This window comes from Pipistrellus hanaki (assembly GCF_964339955.1).
Source record: "Pipistrellus hanaki genome assembly, chromosome: 4".
Lineage (NCBI taxonomy): Eukaryota > Metazoa > Chordata > Mammalia > Chiroptera > Vespertilionidae > Pipistrellus > Pipistrellus hanaki.
This window is the reverse complement of record NC_140506.1, coordinates 91,144,216-91,164,520: the sequence shown is the minus strand read 5'-3', so window position 1 is coordinate 91,164,520 and position 20,305 is coordinate 91,144,216. Positions and strand designations below refer to the sequence as shown.

The window sequence follows — 20,305 nt, the reverse complement described above, 5'->3', positions numbered from 1 at the left end:
AGGGTAACGGTCCTGGGCGGGAGCCCCTTGTGCTGGGAGATGAACAAGGGCTCTGACACGCCGGGGGTGGGTACGGGGGTGGGCAGGGGGCCCATGGACTCTGGAACAATCTGCATATTGTCTATGTTTCATGGGGAGACCAGACCCAGGTGGCTGAGGGGAGGCAGATGGCACCCAGGCCGGGGACACACACCGAGTACTGGGCAGGGGGCCCCGCAGGCACGGAGAAGAGGAACTCCCTCCACAGTGTGTAGGAGGCCCCTGGGAGCCCGGGCTCTGCCGTGGACCCGTTGGCCTGAGGGTAGCAGGGGGTGTCCAGTGGCAGGCAGATGTTGGCTCTGGGGCACCAGACACCTTCTGGTGTACAGTCAGGAGCCAGCTCAGTCCTGTTCTCCGGGGACCTTCCCTCAGGCTCGCTGCTGTTTGCTGGGCCCCCTGTGAGGAAAAGAAGGTATCACAGGTCCTGCTTTACGGGCAAGCCCTACCCAATCTGTCCTTGGGAGCCCAGCACGAGAGGTCCCTGTGGACACCATTCTGTCCACCTTGAGGCTGGAGACCAGTCCAGTGGTCAAGAGATCAGCAGACGTGACAACGCACAGAGGCTACCCAAGCCCCCCAACTCCCACCACCCGGACAGGGTCCCACCTGCTCCTCCCATGGGCCGGTACACCTGCAGCCTCAGCTGGGCAGGCCGGCCGAGCTCTTGGGTTCCAAACTCGGCAGCGGTGAGGAAGGCTTCACGGCTCGGGCCCAGGCCAGGGAACACCATCACCTGGTGAAGTGGAAAGGGATGAGGAGGAGCCACGACACGGGCTTTCTGAGGGCCCCACATGCGTCGCTCGGGAGGAAAAGTGGGCCTCATAAGCACCTGTGAGAGCAGGACCCCACCGTGGTGGGTTTTTAATCCACAGACACAGAGAGAAAAGGCACAGGAGCTCAGAACTCTCCTGGACACCAGGCCAGGGGCTTCTCCCTGCTCAACAGCGGGTTTTCTAAACCAGCAGTCGCCAACTGATGGTCCACGAGGTCCGAAGGGTTGGCGACCTCGGTTCTAAACCATCTATACTGGGCACATAGGAAATTAAAAAGGACCCTTAAAAAAGCAGCTTGGCCGAAACCGGTTTGGCTCAGTGGATAGAGCATTGGTCTGCGGACTGAAAGGTCCCAGGTTCAATTCCGGTCAAGGGCATGTACATTGGTTGTGGGCACATCCCCTGTGGCGGGTGTGCAAGAGGCAGCTGATCGATGACTCTCTCTCATCGATGTTTCTTATCGTTCTCTCTTCCTCTCTGTAAAAAATCAATAAAGTATATTTAAAAAAAAAAAAAAAAAGCAGCTTGTTTTTTAAAGAGACACAATGAGGGTGATCTGTGTCCGGGAGCAGGATCTTGGCTGGCCTACCTCGATGGGCTCCCGGGGGGCAGAGAGGGCCTCTTGCTGTGCCAGGGGGCTCAGAGGTCCCTGCAGGTCTCCGCTGGGCGCTCCCAGGAGGAAGTTCTCCGCATCCCACACGGGGCCTAGGGTGGCAAGTGTGCAATGAAGTACTGGTCCAGGCCAAAGAGGAGAGTGAAAGGGGCCAGGGCAGGACTGAGCCACCTGGCAGCAGAACCCCTCCCCGACCCAGCTTCCTCTATCTTTGTTTCCTCCAGTGCACACCCAGCCCAGGACGACAGCAGGTGCTCAGCAAACACCTACTGAACACTGACTGGCTAAGAAAGGAGCTGGGGGGCGGGGGGGACATTGTCCTGGCCCAGGGCAGAAGGCACTCCCCAACCCCCTAGCAGCCCAGCACACCTCCAGGCCGCAGCTCACAGACGTAGCTGTGCGGTGCCGAGCACAGGTCTGTGTTGCACTGCCCAGCGGGCCCAAGCCGCACACAGCGCTCTGCAGTAGCGGGATGGGGCTCCCCAGGCAGCCAGTTCTGGCAGCTCTCCAGGCTGAAGGCTTCGCCCCGAGACAGGGGGCCTGCCTCAGCGCTCTCCACAGCCGAGAAGCCGATCCACACGTCCAGGCCCCTGCAGAGGATGGGGAGGGCGGGGACTCAGGGGGATTCCCAAGACAAGTGCCACTCCTTTCATCCCCTCTAGGAGCAGGCTTCTCACAGCAGCCCCTCAGGTGGGCCTGCCCTACTATCCAGATGGGGAAACCGAGGCTCAGACCTGGAAAGCGAGGCCCTTAGTAATTCCCATCCAGCCGCCCTCACCATGGGGCTAAGGGCCCAGCCAAAGGAGTTTGCCTCAACCAGACCAGCACTACGTCCTGTGGGGAAGCTCAGGGTACGGCATTTGGGGACCATAACACCCACATATCAGTTTCCAAAGGATATTCTCCATAGCTCTGTCAAGGTAGGAAGACTCTCTTGGAGGAAAGAATTATAGACACATAGCTAGGGATGGACACAGAAACAGGCAGAGGGATAGGGACAGGCACACAACAAGCAGAGGGACAGGGATAGACAGAGAGAGAAATGAGGAGCTGTGGTCAGAGCCAGGGACTGGAGCTAAGCATATTAACCAATGATCTTGGGCATGGTTCTGACCACTCTGGCCCTCAACTGATTTCCCCTTCTGTACACAGAATGTCCAGGATGTGATTTCACTGTCTAACTAGGCTCTTCCCTCAGGGAACCCAGGAGGTGGGGATCTGGCCCCAGTGCCAGCCTTGGCTGGTACTGAGCCTCTCCAGCCACTCCCACCTGTCCTCCTGACTGTCTCAGGCTCTGTCCCCACCAGTGTTCAGCCTCGCCACCTCAACTTCCTAGCCTCAGGGCTGGGTTCAGGTACCTGGTGACCCGGGAAACCAGGAAGTGCTGGACGGCGGGACTGTCCACCATGGCCAGGGCGGCCCCAGCCCAGGCCTGGCACTGCTCCTGTGCCTGCAGCCAGGCTGCCTTCTCTGCTACCAGGCGATAGCAGTGTCCGTTACCAGGGAAGATCTCAGTGTCAGATGGACAGAGCGGATGCACCACTGAGGACCGGCAGGGAGAGAGATGGGGCATTAATGAGTGCCCACCTGGGCCTCCGCCCCCCACCCCTGACCCTGGGGTGAGAAACAGGAGTGGTGAGCCGGGCCCAGGGCGGCACCCACCTTGGACTGGCTCCTCGCCCAGGGCCATGATGCTGTAGGTAGCTTCAAGGCCTGAGGCCCCACGATTTCGGATGCTGAGCTCAAGGGTCTCATCAGTGTGCACCGAGGCCGGACACACGAGCTCTAGGGCAGCGGGAGCCGCCTCCACCTGCACCTCTGTCCTCAGTTGGGCTGAGCCAGCCCCTAGGGCCAGCACTGCTGTCACGTGATAGCGCCCAGGCAGCACATAGTGGTGAACGCTGGCCGGACCAGCAACGTCCACCTCAGGGGAGCCGTCACCAAAGTCCCAGTGTGTGGAGCTGACGGGCAGCAAGGCAGTGACGTGGAAGGCTGCTGGCTGGCCAGAGGCCAGGGGTCCTTGGGGCCCCACCAAGGCAGCCCCTGGGGAGGCGGGGAAGACATTCTGGAGGATGGTGGGGCCCCCGCAGGCAGGGGCAGGGGGCTGTGGGGAGCTGGAGCAGAAGGGCAGGCAGGCGGAGGAGGTGTTGGGGGGATGGGCAGCCCCGCACAGGCAGTGGCCCTGCTCTGAGAGGGCCGCAAGGTCCTGGCCGGCGGAGAAGCAGAAGGCACTGCAGGCCTCGGGCACCAGTGGACCCTCCTGAGCAACCAAGAAGGCCGCCAGCACAACGGCACCCGAGCTGTTGTTGGGGAGGCAGGCAACATACTTCTCACCTGCAAGGGGCAGATGGCTGCCTCAGCCCCCACTCCAAATCCCAGATCACCCCGCCCACCCCATGCTGGTCTTCCCACTTCCTGCCCACACCCTGCGCCCGAGGGCCTTCCTGACCGGGTTAGTCTGTCTCAGCCCTGCTCCCCGGGTCCCCATCTACCATCCAGGCTGGAGACCGAGCACTGCGGAGACCTACTTGGAAGGGCTGTACCACAGAAACGAAGCTGGCCCTGCCCACACTCACCACAGCCACTGTCAGACAAGGGGGCTCGAAGGAGGGGTAGGCCAGCCAGGGGGCCAGGCCCCGCACAAGTGGCTGCCTCTGGCTGCACCACATGAACCTGCTGCTCCTCTACCCAGCGCGGCAGCCAAGCTAGGCCACAGTCACACTCCAACGGGTTCCCACTCAGGTTTCTGTGGGAGGAGCAGGGCCAGGCACTCAGTGTGGTGGGGCAGGTATAGGGACCAGCCTGGCCTTGAGGGAGAGTCTAGGCTGTCCTTATCTCAGGGAGGTCAGCCCCCAACCCCCAACCAGTGAACAAACGGCCTCTCAGAGTCTGGTCTCAAACTAGGAAGCAAGTATGAAGGCCAGGTCATGAGGGCAGGGCTGTTGTTGGGGGGCCATGGGCCAAGCCACTGACACCCATCAAAAACAATACAACTTAGACCTAGCCGGTTTGGCTCAGTGGATAGAGTGTTGGCCTTCGGACTGAAGGGACCCAGGTTCAATTTCGGTCAAGGGCATGTACCTGGATTGCAGGCTTGATCCAGGCTCATGCAGGAGGCAATCAATCAATGTTTCTTTCTCTTTTTCCCCTTCCCCCCTCCCCACTTCCACTCTCTCTAAAAAAATCAATGGAAAAATACTCTTGGGTGAAAACTAACAAAAAAATAAATAGAAAATAAAAACAATGCAACTTAGCCCAGCTGGTGTTGCTCAGTGGGTTGAGCATCAACCTATGAACCAGGAGGTCACAGTTCAATTCCCAGTAAGAGCACATGCCTGTGTTACAAGCTCGATCCCCAGTGGGGGAGCATGCAGGAGGCAGCCAATCAATGATTCTCTCTCATCACTGGTGCTTCTATCTCTCCCTCCCTCTCTCCTTTCCTCTCTGTAATCAATAGAAATATATATATTAAAATGCAACTTACATTTCACTTAAATTAAATAAATTAGCAAACGTTCCTTCTTCTAATGTAGAAATCTTGTTGTTGCTTATGTCCCTGAAAGAAAGGGGGGATTCGGCAAGTTCTGAGGGATGCCCCATAACCACAGTGGTGACAAGTTGCCACCACCTGCCCCCCCGGGGACCTCCACAGCTGAGCCAAAGCGGACACTCACAACTCTGTCAGCGCGGAGAGATTCGCCAGGAGCTCAACATCCAGCGCCCGGAGCAGGTTGTGGGAGACATCTCTAGGAAACAAAGCGGCCAGAGGTCAGCACTGGATCCAGGGCAGGACACAAGGCCACCCCGAGGCCATCCTGGAAGCTCCCCGGTACCCCACTCCCAAGCGCCCTATCCCGAGGGCCAGAATGGAGAATTGGAATGAACTCTCCGCTGGAGAAACCAAGGCAGGAGAGGCCTGGGGCCCCTCAAGCTCCATCCAGGCCCTGCCCCCTCCCCTGCAGATCCAAAGACCTGCCAGTCCCCTTCCCGTTGGCCCAGCAAGGCCATCCCACACCATGGAGGGCAGACTCCACGCCCCTCCACACAGGAGCCAGCTGCTGCCCCTGGGGAGGCCTCTGAATGTCCCTGAGACACAGTGGGGCACGAAGTCCAGATGAAGAGGGATAGGGCCCTAGTGGATGACCTAGCACCACGTGACAGTAACAGCCCCTATTAAACCTCAGGTTAACATGACTTCGATAACATGAACCCACACAGTCAAGATAACAGATTCAATGACAAGCATAATTGGGCAAGAACCACCAGGAAAAGGTGAAACATGAGTTGACCCTATGTTAAACTATGCTACCTATGTAGGAATGGATGAACTGACAGATGAGAGCAAGGGAATCTCCTGAAACAGACTGTGACCCCACAAGAATCTGTGCAAAGAAAGACGAGACTGACACAAGGACTTAGCCAATGATCCCACTTTCCCTCCCAGCCCAGAGGGGGAGATCACAGTCGCTCTGCCCCTTTATCTCCTGGGACGGGAACTCATGGACCATTTAGACACCCCCAGTCACCTAACCACCCTATCCTCCTCATCCTCTCCCCAGGCTCCCACAGGTCTGTGTACCCCAGACCATGGTCTCTAAAAGGACCTCCTACCCATAAGCCTCTGCCCTCTGATGTCTCAGAACACCTCTCACCAACGCCGTCTTCCATCAGTGACCACACAGCCACGCAGAGACTGGGGTCCATCAATGCCTCCTCCAGGCCTGCCAACCCAGCTCCTACAACACACAGCCTCCCCGATCCTACCCCCATCCCTGGCCCTGGCCCCGCCACCACGGGCCCTCCTACCCAAGCTCTCATGCAGCCTGGGGTGGGAGAGTGTCCTGAAGCCCAGCTCCTATCAGTCACCCTCAGACTCTGCTTTCTCCAACCTGCTCTGAGCACCACAGGAGCTCAGTAAGAACAGGCTGGTGTAAAACAAGGTCCTCCTGGAGGCGAGTACCAGCCCAGGCCTCTGGGCCTCCACACACACAGGCCCCAAGGTCATGGGGGTGAGGGGAAGACAAGGTCCCAGGACTTGGCAGACTAGGATGCCTGGCACAGCCTACCTGCTCAGCTCCCCACAACCAGGACCCCCTCTGGAACCAGGCTCAGGAGTGACCCCCGCCCAGCCTCTGACCACTGCTCCTCCCTGGAGACCTGCTGGCCACACGGAACCTCATGGCAACCAATGTTTGAATGCTGGCCACCTACCAAGGACAGGCTCTGAAGGCTGGGTCTCAGCCAGGTTACTCCCACTATCCTGGCCCCCAACATAGCCAGGGGGCTACCTAGGAGGTCTGGGGGGCACTACTGGCCTTTGAGTGGTCAATGTAGGGAGCTTGGCCCAATCCCCCTGTGGCTTCCACTAAGGGGGTGAGGGGATTTGAACTATAGATGCAGTCAGCTAACGTTGGGTGCCTGTCTGTGTCTCTGCAAAGTGCAGTAGCCATCCAGGGTCTGGATGAGCAGGCAGCACATGGACCTGAAGAGCCCCACTGACATGGCCTCAGCCTGCGGGGGTGGGCAGCAGGCCAGCGCAGCCTCAGTCAGAGGGTACAGGCAGCAAGTGAGCAAGGACACGGTCCTCCGGAGAGCAAGAGGGGCTGTGAGAGGAACGCCAAACACGGTCACATGGGCCAGGCTGGCAGAAAAGCAGGCAGGTCCTCCCGGCCGTAAAGCCTCTGCAAAACTGGACTGGGTCCTCAGGGCGGGGGAGGCACTGTGGGCCAGAGCTCCTGGGGGACCAGACCGAGCGGGGCTTCCGCCAGGAGGACCCACAGCGGCCCCACCACTGCTCTGGCCAAGTGGCCCGACCAGGCAGGATGCCAGAACACCTAACTTGGCAAGGCTCTCCTCCAGCAAGAAGGTCGACTAGCCGTGCAGGTGCCAGCTCATGCAGTCACTCACCCAGCACCCTGAGAGCCCGACTGCTCCGGGAACCAGTGCAGCCACACACGAGAGGCCCAACGCTCTCTGCCCCTCCCCTGTGACACGGGACACAGGGAGATTTAGTCTGAGAGCCCCAAGCCCATCAGCGGTGTGGCTCGGTGCCTCCTCAGCACACAAAGGCGAGAAACACAGGTGCAGGCAGGCACCCTCGATTTTCCACTCTCGTTCTGCTCTTGAAGTAGGAGAAACAGGATGTGGAAGCCTCAGTGCAGAGTGGACTGGCTGCCTGAGGGGGCCTGAAATGGGGGGTGGCAGGGCCAGGTGAGGGGGCTTCATGGGGGAGCAGATGGCGAGAGGGTGGGCAAGGGTAGTCAGAAGCCACTCCAGCCAGGGGTTCAGGACTCAGGCCTCCTCCGCTCCACGCAGTGGCACTGTGGCTCAGGGTCAGACCCTCCCCTGCCTCTGAGCTCGGTGCCCACCGCTCTCACGAAGACCTGAGATCCTCCATCTGGAAGGGGAGTGTGTGCTCACACATGCAGGTCTGTGGACAGGGACCCAGGCCCAGAGTGTGGGTTCCAAGAACTCCAGGGGCAGAAGCCTCTGTGGGCTAGGGGACATGGGATGGGGCCTCCGGCAGGGTCACCTCTGCTCTCCCATCTGATCCCGGCTTCCCTCTGCCCTCGGACATGGGGTGGAGGAGGCCTTTTCCTTTCAGCCTGGCAGCTGCCATCAGGTAAGCAGAGGCACATGCACAAAAGTGGGTCTGGCTCTCCCCAGTTCGGCTCAGTGGGTAGAATGTCAGCCTGAAGACTGAAGGGACCCGGTTCATTCCGGTCAAGGGCACATGCCCTGGTTGTGGGCTTGATCCCCAGTAGGGGCCGTGCAGGAGGCAGCCGATCAATGATGCTCTCTCATCATTAATGTTTCTATCTCTCTTCTTCTCCCTTCCTCTCTGAAGTCAATAAAAATATATGTATTTTAAAAGTGGGTCTGGGCGACATAGAGGGGCATGTACTTTCTTCCAGGGGGCACAGAGGGCAGCACTACCCATTTCTGTGCTCAGTGGACGCTGGGAAGGGTGGGAGCAGAGAAAACACTGGAGCAGAGGTGGCTGGAGGGGTCCTGGGGAGGGCCACTAAAAGGAGAATCGCTGGAAGGGGACATGGGTAGAGTCCTCACCCAGCCCCACAGCCCGAGGCCCCGAACAGCCGCTTTCCACATCTCCATCTGCTTTTGCCATCACTGTTCTGGGGGGACGCCAAGGCGTCGGGCCAGCCCCATCCCCTCTCCAGCCCCTCAGCTTCCTCTGCACCCCCAGGTGATGTCATCGCAATCTGACTCCCTGTCCCACACTCAGCGCCCCACGGTCCTGAGAAAGCGGGGGAAACACAGGACGCAGCAGGCCACGGAGCTGCCTACAGGAGCCCACACAGTGGGCAGAGACGGCAGAGCCAGACCCGTGGGAGGAGAGCCAGACCCTGAGAGACGCTAGGCCAAGCAGGCCCACCCTCTGCGCTCGCTGGACCATCCCAGGTCCCTGCAAACCCCAAGCCAGCAGCCTCCAGGGATGCCAAGGCTGGAGAGATCAGGCCAGCTTGGGGAGAAGGGGGTGACCTGGGAACAGGCACACACCCACAACAGCACAGGACATGTGTCACCTCCCCAGGCACAGGGCTGGGCGGGGCCCCCACTTCCTGCGCACTGAACACGAACCCCACAGAGATGGGGACTCTCACTCCCAGCCCATTCCTTCTGCTGTCCCCTCTCCTCTCCGAGACAGGCACGTGTGATGGAGAAGAAGGGAAGATCCCTGGTGTACCTTGCATCTTGGCCCTCCTTCTCATCCCCCAACAGGGCCCCAGCGGTCCCTGGGGGGCCCAGTCTGTCCCAGCACGGAGCTGGTCCCAGCTCCCCCTGCCTTCTAAATCAGACCTTCTCAAGGGGAAGACCACTAGCTTCCTCTGAGCCTACATCCTTGTCTTCAGGGTCTGAGCACCCATAGCACATCCCTGTGCCCCTGGCTCTGATCTTTCCTGCTCCGAGCAAGAGAGAGGGTGGGGTGAGGGGAGGGGGGACCCCTGCTTCCACCACCAAGCTGGCGGTGCCCCGCAGAGGGGCTGAGGGCCCTCCCAATCCAATGGGCAAAGGCAGCTTCCCTGCCCTGCCCACACAGGGCTGTGCCCTGCTCACCCCAAGCCTTGCAGTGTGGAGGGGTGGCTGTGGGTGGGGGGGAGGAGAGAGGGGAGGGGAGGAGAAGGAAGGGGAGGGGTCCCAGGAGCAGAGCAGAAAGAGATGGAGAGGGACTCTGAGTGTAAAGGTAAGTGGGTGGAGAAGTGAAGGCCATGGAGAGAGGTTGCTGTGAAGTAGGGCTGGAGTGTCCCTGGGTGGCTCCAAGGGCAGTCCCTCCTGGAGCTGAGGAAATAGCGCCCAGCAAGCTGGGAAGCTGCCCTGCAGCCCAGAGGTCTGGGCGCTGCCCCGCAGCCCGGAGCTGCCTGTTTTCTCCTCAGCCACCAGGGGATTGCTCTCCAGTCTAGAACTCCCCGGTCCAGATGCCGGGCGAGGTCTGGGGGCCAGTCAGAGCCCCCAAGGAAACATCTGCACATTCCAGACACATGTGGTCAGTGGCGGGGGTGAGTGCCAGGCCCCAGCCCAGCACCCCCACCCCAGTGCTGGCCGCTGTGCTGGATACAGGGCTGAGGGGAATGGGCTCCAGAAGGCCGCCTGCACATGTTATGTAACCTGCTCCTCCCCAGCCAGCAGCTGCCTCCTCCCTCCGCAGGACAGGACAGCACAGCAGGAGCAGAAAAGGCACCCTACTCCCCCTCCCGGGCCCAAGGCTCCCTCCAGCCCGAACCCTCGGAGCTCCTGGAAATACAGTGTCAGAGGATCTTGCTGGGCCAGCCTGTCCTCTCCCTGGAGGTGCCACAGGCTCCGCCCACAGGGGAACGCACACACAGCCCCTGGAAGCCAGCTAAGGCCGGGGAGAGAAAGGCCACAGTACTGGTCCTGGCCCTCAGGGGACCCCTGCCCCCACCTCAGCCCTCAGGCCAGGCTGAGCCTCCCACCTGCCACCTTGTCGCTCACTAATGTGTCCTGTAGCACTGGGTACAGGCAGTCAGGAGCCCAGTCCTGCGCAGTCTGAGTCTAATAACCTCATTTTGTTTTCATTCCCTTCTATTTGTGGAGAGTGAGGCTGGCGTCCAGGGCCGGAAACGATGACTTTTAATGAATTCAAGTTTAAGAGAGAGCCGATTTGAAGAAAAACATGCAGAGAGGATGAGCTGGGGAGGTGGGCAGGAGGCAGGCCTGCCACGGAGAAGGGGCAGGAAGGGGCAGACCCACATGGGCTCTGTGCCCAAACCCCCACCTGGCTCTAAACCAGGGCCCGGGCAATCAGCAAGGCGGGTGGGGGCATCTCAGCTTTAAAAACTAGAGGGAAAGACCAGAGTGAGAGCCGGCCACAGCTCTCAGCCCAGGGCGTGGAACAGCAGGCCGTGCCCATTTCACAGGGTGTTCTGGGGGGCCCCCTCAAGGAGCTCTGCCGTCCTGTTACTAAGCTGTCACCAGGATGAGCCCTGGGGGTCTGGAACAGTAACACCGACTGGCTAGACTCCCCCTGGGACCACAGGCAGATGAAGCTGTGGGGTGTCCTCCACGCGGCCCAGCCCTGAGGAGGTGCATTTGGAGATCAGCCACTGTCAGGGCCAGGGGCTGGGAAAGAGGGAGGCCTGCCCAAAGGAGGGGCCCAGCTCACCTTCCACCTGCAGCCCCATGGGGAGTTGGGATCCCCCTTCCAAGTTAGGAGAGGAGAAGAACCAGCACGTGGGTGCCCCCAGGCATGTCCCCCTAATGCTCGCCTATCACAGCCAGCCAGAGCAGGGCCACACCAGCCCTTTCCAGATGAGAATGCTGAGGCTCAGGGCAGCCACCATCCTCACCCACCATCATTTCCTCAGAATCTGAAGAAGGCAGCGGGGCTCTCCCAGCCTGGCCCGGGGGCCAGCACAGGGCAGAAGCATCAGTCCAGCCAGGCCGGCAATCCCACCACCCGCTCAGCTGCTGGGCACAGCCAATGGCAGATGCAGCCCGAAGCCAGGGCCACAGAGCAGCGGGGGCCTGAGCCTCCAGGGCCGTTAGCCTAGCCCCGACCTGAGCCTGGCCCTGAGCCCGGCCCATTCCCCATCTCCACTGGCTCTGCTCTGCCTTGGTACAAAGCCCTTTCCAGAGTGGCCCCAGGATGCAGGAGGGGGAGCCGTGCCTCCAGGCATGGGGGCTGCTAAATTTGGGGGCACTACCCTTCTTTCAGGCCCGGGCCCACAGGCTCCTCAGGAAGAGAAAGAGCAGCCTCCTCCCTGACATCAGCAGCTGGGCATCACTGGGCCCCTTGACGGCGATGGCTGCCAAACCATAAAGAACGAGGTGTTCCGGGGAAAAAGGACATGAGCTGCATTTTCCAGCTGCCTTTCACTTGGCAGCGCCGCTGCCGCCTTGGCCAGCTGGAGGCGCAGACGCCCGGCAGGCAGGCCAGGCCCCGGTGTGCCGGAGCCCAGACACCGCACCACCCCAGACAGTGGCAGGGGAAACGGGATGTTTTCATTCCAGAGCGCTCGGCAGGCTGGGCCCGCTGGGCTCTCGCTGCGGCACTGCCACCACACAATGTTCCAGAAAGGAAAATGTGCATCTCCATCCAAAATGGCTTCCTCACTGGAAACCAAACCCAGCCAGGGTCTCTCCCCACACTCCCTACCCCACCGGCACAGGGGCAGCTGAGCGGGGCTGAGGACAGGACCACATCTGGCAGTACCAACTAGCCCAGCCAGCTGTCACATGATGGAGGCCCCCAGGCATGGCTTTTGAAGAGAGGACAGAGAGGTCCTAATAGGAAGTCCACCAGGAGATGCCCTGGCCTTGGGGAAGGGAGGTGGAGGCATGGACTGCAGGCCAAGCCTACAGAGAACTGGAAAAAGGAAACTGAGTCTGGGATTGGGGGACAGCCAGGCGCACCTTCCCTTAAAGCAGCTGCGTAACAAGCTAGCTCCCCCAGAGAAAGCACAGGGTGAGCATGGACAGCTGAGGTGGCAGCAGAGCCGACGTGCCGGGGAACACTGAGCAGCTTCCATGCATGTGGGGTTCCACACCAAGAACAAGGTGCTCAGAGAGTTCAAGCACTCTATCCATGCCTCATAACGTCACTGTTTTACATATCCCCACTAAATGCATCAAAAGCAAAGGCTTCGAACGAGATAAACACACAAGAGGAATGTGCGGGGCCTAGGCATGACGGACCCCCCAGCTGTTGGCTCTGCGCTGAAGGCACTTCCAGGGTCAGACCAGCTCCTGGATGTGGTCTCCCAGCCCGAGTGCTGAGTGTATAGGAGTCTGCCTGTTCAGCCTCATCTGTGTTTCTCCTGTCAGCTGAGGCTTCTGGTCTGAGAAACAAAGTCATGGACACATATGCACCAGCTCAGGGGCACTTCCACTCAGGCTTTTGAGTTCTGCCTGCTTTGCAGCAGGGAAGTTCCTAGGGACCCATCTCCTGGTGGCCAGTGCTTAGGACACAGTAATGGGCTCTGCGAACATGGAGAGGAACGGATGGAAGAGGCCACTCTGGCAACAGTTCCATCACTGGGACCACCAGCAACTGACTCCTGTGGTCGTGCCATACACTTTTACTTCTGAGGCCCCACAAGCCCGTGAGATGTATCCACTCATGGTACCCATTTCCCAGGAGAGAAAACAAACTCAGAGAGACTGAATGACTTGGCGAAGGTCACACCGGAAGTATAGGAGCGGGGATACGAACCAGGTTTGACCCAGGGCCTGAATTCCCTACTCCTGGGCTCTCATGCTGCCCTCCTAAAACCAAATAGGAAGTCGGTGGAAAGGACTAGAACAGGGACAGCAGAGGGAGGTCTGAGGAGGAGTTGATGGGAAGGACAGGGCCAAGCAAGCAGCGAGGGCCTGAGTCCAGAGCCCACTTGGTCCCACTCAGGACACCCCCACTGCTACCTCTCTGTGATTTATAAGCCAGGTGGCTGGTGCTGTACCCAGGCCTTTGCACGCAGTTGTGGGGATATGCCCCGGAACATACGGCTTTGTTTGAAATCACCTCTGCCACAACACACCAGTCACGTGACCCCAGGAAGTGATTCAACCTCCAGGAGACCAGTGTCCAGGTCTATAACATGGGACTAAGAGTGGTTCCACCCCACAGCACTGTAAGACACCATGATAAAAAGGTCAGAAAGGGTCTAATACAGAACTTGGCAACTTTAGAGGGGTAGGACCAGGCAGTGGTGGGTTTTTTCTTCAGAGATTTTTCTTTTAATTTCGACATAATTCACATACTATAAAGTTAACCCTTCTAAAGTATAAATTCAGTGGATTGGCATATTCTCAAGGCTGTGCAACCATCACCACTATCTACTTCTAGAACATTTTCATCACCACACTCCGAGACCATCATCCCCCCACCCTCATCCCCCACCCCAGCTGTAGACAACATTAGTCTGCTTTCTGCCTCCAAGGATTTGGCCACCCTGGACATTTCATATCAGTGGAATTATTCGGTATGTGACCTTTTGTGCCTGGCTTCTTTCACTGAGCATCAAGGTTTCAAGATTCCTCTATGATTGTAGCATGTGTCAGTATTCCATTCCTTTTTAAGGCTGAGTAATATTCCACTGTATGAACAGACTACATTCTGTTCATTCATCTGATGGGATAGTTGGGTTGTTTCCACCTTTGGCTACTAAGGATAATGTTGCTATGAACATTTGTATATACGTATTTTTTGTTTTTTCAAAGAATAGTTTATTGATTTGTAGAAAGAGAGGAAGGGAGAAGAGACAAACATCCATGTGTGAGAGCATAACATTGATCCATGCCTCCTACACACTCCTATCAGGTCATGTGCCCTGACAGGGAATTGAACAGCAACCACTGGTGCATGGAACGACGCCCACCCAACTGAGCCACACTGGAAGGTCTCGTCTGTAGACTGGAAGGTCTCAGGTTCGATTCCCATACAAGCTTTTGTGTGGACGTACGTTTCATTCCCTGTGAATAGATACCTGGAAGTAAAACTGCTAGGACCTGTGGTACCTCAATGTTTACTCTCCAAAGGACTTCCCCATTCTACATCCCCACCAGCAGTGGAAGAAGTTTCCAATTTCTCCACATCCTCATAATATTTGTTACTGTCTGTCTTTTTGGTGTTAGAGATCTCCGTGGATGTTTCAATCAGGTCATTTGTCTTTTTTTGCATTGAATTACAAGGGTTTTTTTATATATTCTGGCTACAAGTCCCTCATCAAATAGATGACATGAACGTTTTCTCCAACCCGATCGCCATTCAGGGAACCATGTGTAGGAGGTGTGTGCCCTCCTGTCCCCAGTTTTGGCAAATCTGCATTCTATGTCTCATCAGGAAACTAACATTACACACACATTTATAGTCTGAATTCCCAAGTGCCAACTATCATGTGCAGCTCAGGAAATGTGAGGGTAAGACCAGCGGAGTGTGCAGGACACAGGTCCTCCTAGTACATCTGTCCCCACACAGCAGCCAGTGTTCCTTCTAGAAGATGCCGACCGTGCCACTTTCCTCCTAGATCCTTTAATGCCGCCCCCACCTGCTCTCTCAATAAAGGCCCCACATCCCACCCTCCGTCTGAGACTCTGCCAGGCTGGTACTCTCACCAGCCCCTACATGAGTTCTGTGAAGACTTCAATGTCACTTACACTGGGGGACCGTGTAGGCAGACCCTCCAAACTGCCCCCCCCCATTATCTGTCCATGATTTAACAATGGCTCCCTCATCACTGAGCCTCAAAAAGGTGGGTCCTGAAGACCCCTAGCACAGGGCTGGCACACAGAAGTCATGCCCAGGGCTCATGGAAGGAACCCTCTGTTACTGAGCCTGCCCTTAAGACAGCACCGCATGTGGCACCTGAAGTCTGACATGTTACACACACACATCAGGCCAGATCAAGTCCAGGAGTTGCTCACCTTACCTCACACACATCCTGTGCAGACAACAGGGGCTGAGCCTCCCCCACACTCTCCTGTCATTTAGGGGTACAGGCAGGGAAGGGTGAGGCCCTGAGTGCTCCCAGCCAACAGATGATCCTAAGGTCCCCAAAATTTCAATCAGCAAACCCACTGAGTCCCTGTCCCTAGCCTAGACCCAGACACAAAACATGCACAAGACAGTACACAAAACCCAGGAAGGGCCCCTGGCCAACATTAGCAGCCACAATAGCTGAGACATGGTCAGCCAAAACCACCCACACCTGAAACTAACTGACTGACCACACCTGGAGCAGCAGCTGTCACATCTAGAACTTTCTGTGGCAACGAACATCCTTTGTGCTGACCTTTCCAACACAGTAGCCACCTGGCTCCAGAGAACTTGACATATAACTCGCCACATAATGCAGCTCTGGACCCAACTATCAACCTATAGGACACAGAGGGCAGTGGGGTATGTTGGATGATGCCATAGAGCTGACGCAGAGGCACAATCCAACCCCAGGGACTGTCAAGCCCGTTTCTTCAATGAAGTGCACGAGGAGAAACAGATGAAAGGGAACCTATCCACCAACAGAGCTAAAAGACACCGACGGCCCTGGCTGGTGAGGCTGTCGGCTGGAGAGTGTCATCCATAGACGGGAAGGTCTCAGGTTTGATCCCCAGTCAGAGCACACACTGGGCTCATAGCGGGGATAACTGATGGGTATATCGATGTATCACTCCCTCTCTAAAATCAATTAAAAATAAAAAAAATTTTAAATTGGAATAAAAAAAGACTTATCTTTTTTTTTAAAAAAAAAAAAAAAAAAAAAGAAAAGACACCAACTAATTGCACTGTGTGGGCCTTATTTGGATCCTAACTCAAGCTACTATAAAAAACTGAGACACCCTAGCCCAGCGGTCGCCAACCTTTCGGGCCTCACAGACCACCGGTTGACGACCGCTGTCCTAGCCAGTTTGGCTCAGTGGATAGAGTGTCAGCCTGTGGACTGAAAGGTCCTGGGTTCAATTCTGGTCAAGGGGAAGTGCCCAGGTTGCAGGCTTAATCCCCAGTAGTGGGGTGTGCAGAAGGCAGCTGATTGATGATTCTCTTTCATCATCGATCTCTCTCTCTTTCCCTTTCCCTTCCTCTCTGAAATCAGTAATATATACATAAAAAAAAAACAAAAAAAAACCCTGAAACAACCAAAAATTTGAACACAATGGACACGTGTCGCAGATATAATCATGGTGTTGCCATACACTCCAAAATGCTTATAGATCAAAGAATAGGATGCTGGAATTTGTTTAAAAAATGAGTGGGGGTGTGGAGGGGCAGATCAGGCCCAGAGCAGTGGGTCGCTGAGTTCACCAGGCTATTCTGCCTGCCTCTATATACGTTCAAATTCTCCACGATAAGGCTTTACAGGAGAGAGTGACGTCACCGTTTTCAGGCTGCTTGGTTAACCCAAGAAAAGCTGGAGCTTCGGGAGCCCACATGGGTCACACTCTCACCCAGGTCCTGCCAAGGAGTCTCAAATAGAGGGGTGGCTGCAAGGCACTGGCACAGAGGCACCAAGCCTAACCTCCCGGAGGGGGCTGCCGGGTCCCAGCACATCCACACCCTGGCTCGCCCAGAGGCTTCCTGGCTTCTCCAAGTTCGGCCCTACCTCCCATGGAGAAGAGAAGGCTCATCCATCTCCCTCTCCCTGAGGAGGGGATTTGCAGGTTGGACAGGCAGAACGGACAGCCCAGAGTGCAGATGGGGAGCCAGCGGGGCCTCACCATCTGCACCCAAGGGTCCAGTTTCCCTTGAGTCCTAGCCCTCAGCCTTCTGGAAATCTCCCAGAAGCAGCTTGAGGGTGTAAAGAGCATGAAGTCTCCTCTCTTCCCCATCCACCTGCCTCCAAGGGTCCTGTCACACATACACTCAAAGGGGTCAACAAGCCTGGAATTCTGCCAGGTCAGGTGGGGCCAGGCCGCCAGCGCCCAGGAGCAGAGCCTAAGGGGACACATGCAAGGCAACAGGCCTGGGCCCCATCACTGTCTCCTAGAGCCTCCTGAGCAAGGGCCCTGCTGCTGGCCTTGGACCCACCAGCGTTGTTTATTCCCTGGATACTTCCCAGAAGCCAGCTGGGACTAGCCAGCAGGAGCCGGGCCAGATCCCTAGCAACTCCCAGCCCACCAGGGATTAAAGTAATCTCACCCACAACATCGAGAAACAAGGGATAGGGTGGGTCTGATGCAACGATGTGAGCACTGGTGGCAGGCGGGAGCTCCTCTCCATAGAGACAGCAGAGAAGGCAAATGCTTTCGTGGGCATGAAGCAAGACAACAGGCCCAGAGCAGCCCCCACAGCTCCTGGCTGGCCCTGGAGAACCTGCCCTTCCCCCACCCCCACGTCCACCTGGCAAAGCCCCAAGAACATCTGGATTGCTCAGGAGCAGCACACACCCCTACTCCCTGCCCCCCAACATCCAAACGCTGACCATCAGGCCCCCTAATTGAAGGTGACTGCAGTCACCCAGGGAACAATTTTACAAAACGGAATGCCAGCGCCCACCCCAGATTCAACAATCTTCGTCCGAGGAGAGAAGGTCCGGCCTTCGGTGCCTGGAAGCGCCCAAGAAACCCAAACGGGACCACAGGGACATGGATCAGCAGGCCCTGAGCCTCCCCCACCCCAGGGAAAACTGTCTGCAAGCCTTGGTGCCCTGCAACCTTTTATTCCAGCTCTGGATGCTGAGCACCTTAGTCAAACCCAGCTCTGCCACGTACTGGCTACTACTTGGTGTCTGTGCTTGGACAAGATGCACCACCGTCTTCTCATCGTAAAATGGGGACCTTCACTCTACCCTCACCTCAGAGGGTTAGGGTTAAGCATGACAACCACAACCAGAGCTTGGCACACAGCACCTCACTCAAGGCAAGCTCTCCATAAAGGCGACCCATTACTACTTCCAAAATGCAAACCTGAGGACTCTTTGGTGTTTTTAAACCCCACCCACCCGCTGTTCCCAGAATAACATCAGAGCCCTAAGACGGGGCACCTGAGGCCCTTCAGGACCCCGGCCCCTGGTGCCCCCATCCCCTCACACTTTCCCTGCAGCTGCACACAACCAAGTCCAGCCTCCAGGTCTTTGCATCCATGGTTCCCTCCTCCCTTCCTCTAGACCAGGGGAAGGGAACATCCAGCCCTCGGAGAGTGAAATCATTTGGTCTGGCCCTGCCAAGGCACTAGGGGTGAGTTAATTAAATGTTCCACCAAATATAGCTAAGCTAATTTTTAGGTTGATAATTTTTGTATGGTCCCCACGAATGATGGAATGATGTTATAAATATCCAAATGGCCCTTGGCAGAAAAAAAAAAAAGAAAAAGTTTCCCCACCCCTGCCCTAGACCCACCTTCCTGCCCATCCTTAGGTTTCAGGCCAATTCTCACACAACCATCAAATCCCTGTCCAGACACCACTACTGGGGATCCTTCTGCCATCCCACACAGAGCTCTCCACCTTCCTAGCTTCCTTTGGGGCTCTAAGGTGCTGGGTATCCACGCCCGGCAGGCCGAATCCTATTAGTCCTTAATTAGGGCTTCAGTGTTTGCAAGTCTCCATTCAGAGACCGCCCCACCCCGCCCCCGCACGCTTGCCACAGCCCCCCCCCCCCCCCCCCCCCGCGTTTGCAGAGCTCCACCGGGTGGGATGTCTCTGCTTTCACAGAAACAGAGATGATTCTGTTTCCCTCTGGCTCACGCCAGGCGGGCTGACAGCCGGCCGCGGTCCCAGGTTTTCCTTATTTAGTTGGGCCGACCTCACTGCGCTGGAGCCTCGCCCTGGGAAAGGCCTGGCCCGCGCTCCGTTTCCCCTTCCAGAGGCCGGGGACGCGCCCACGCCCTGCGAGGCCCGCCAGGCCGGCGGCCTGCCCGGCCAGCCTCTCCCAAAGGGGTGCAGGCGCGCGGCGGCCTCCCCCCGTCCCGCTCCCCGCTCGGCCCCCCACCTCCCAACCATGTCCTCGCGCCCGCCCGGCGCCATGGCAACTGTCCGGTCCGCAAGGAGGGCGGCGGGTTACTCACAGCGCGGTGGCATCCGCGGGGATGCGCAGCGCGGGCCCGAGCGTCCGCAGTCCGCGGCCGGAGCAGTTGACGCGGCAAGCGGCGCCGGGCGCCGGGCCGCAGAGGCAAGGGGGCGCGCAAGGCCCGCAGCCGCGCCCGGGGTCCCCCGCCAGCGCCCCAAGCCACAGGCCCAGGCCCAGGGCGAGCGCTAGGCGGGCGGGCGGCATCGTCAGGGCAGCGCGCGCATGGCCCCGACCCCGAGCCCGCCCGGCGCCGGCGGCCGTGACTCAGGCGGGGCCTGCGGACAGCATGGCGGGGCGGGATCCAGGGGCGACCGTGGCTTGTCTGCCTGCGTGACGCCCGCTCCCGCCACGCGCAACGTCCACCGCCACCCGCTCGCGCGTTCGCGCTGCAATGCGGCCCGCCGCCGGCTCCTCCTCCTCCCCGCGCGGGGGCGGGGCGTCCACAGGCTCCGTCCCCTACGTCACCGTCTGGAGGCCCCGCCCCTCGCTCTGGCAGTGCGGCCGCCGCCCGCGGGTGAGGCACGAGGGGCAGGGCGTCCTGAGGCCACGCCCCTCCGCGCTCTCCATAGTGCGCGCTCACCTCTGTTCCCGGTCGCGTCCGTGCCTCTCAGCCCGGCGCAGTCTCCACGGTCACAACACGGAAAGCACCAGCAATAACAATAACAATAACAATAACAACAGCAATAACAACCTCCGGAGGGAGATCTCGGGCGCCTGCTGTGCCTGCTCATCCACTCTCAGCGCCTCTGTCCGTTTCGATTTGCGCGGTACCCCAAAACCTGGCGCACTGTAGACGCTCAATAAATATACACGGCGTCCCCTCCCGGAGCCCCGCCAGGGCGCCGCCGAGGCAGGACCGCGAGTCCCCGCAGCCACGAAGGTGACGCCCGCCCAAAGCGGCCTC

The 20,305-nt window shown here is 58.1% G+C and overlaps 1 protein-coding gene across 1 annotated transcript in view; it reads right to left on the bottom strand.

Moving 5' to 3' along the window:
• PKD1 (polycystin 1, transient receptor potential channel interacting) overlaps positions 1–19,816 on the bottom strand; it is a 47,283-nt gene extending 27,467 nt beyond the window's left edge. Inside the window, exons 1-10 of the mRNA XM_084882226.1 lie at positions 19,400–19,816; positions 5,100–5,171; positions 4,910–4,981; positions 4,002–4,171; positions 3,088–3,759; positions 2,784–2,967; positions 1,795–2,015; positions 1,402–1,517; positions 646–772; positions 194–435 (exon numbers count right to left, since the gene is read on the bottom strand). Of these exons, the coding sequence (XP_084738352.1) occupies positions 194–435; positions 646–772; positions 1,402–1,517; positions 1,795–2,015; positions 2,784–2,967; positions 3,088–3,759; positions 4,002–4,171; positions 4,910–4,981; positions 5,100–5,171; positions 19,400–19,605 (2,082 nt within the window). The 5' untranslated portion in view covers positions 19,606–19,816. The remainder of the gene's footprint in view (positions 1–193; positions 436–645; positions 773–1,401; positions 1,518–1,794; positions 2,016–2,783; positions 2,968–3,087; positions 3,760–4,001; positions 4,172–4,909; positions 4,982–5,099; positions 5,172–19,399) is intronic.
• Positions 19,817–20,305: the final 489 nt, after the last annotated feature.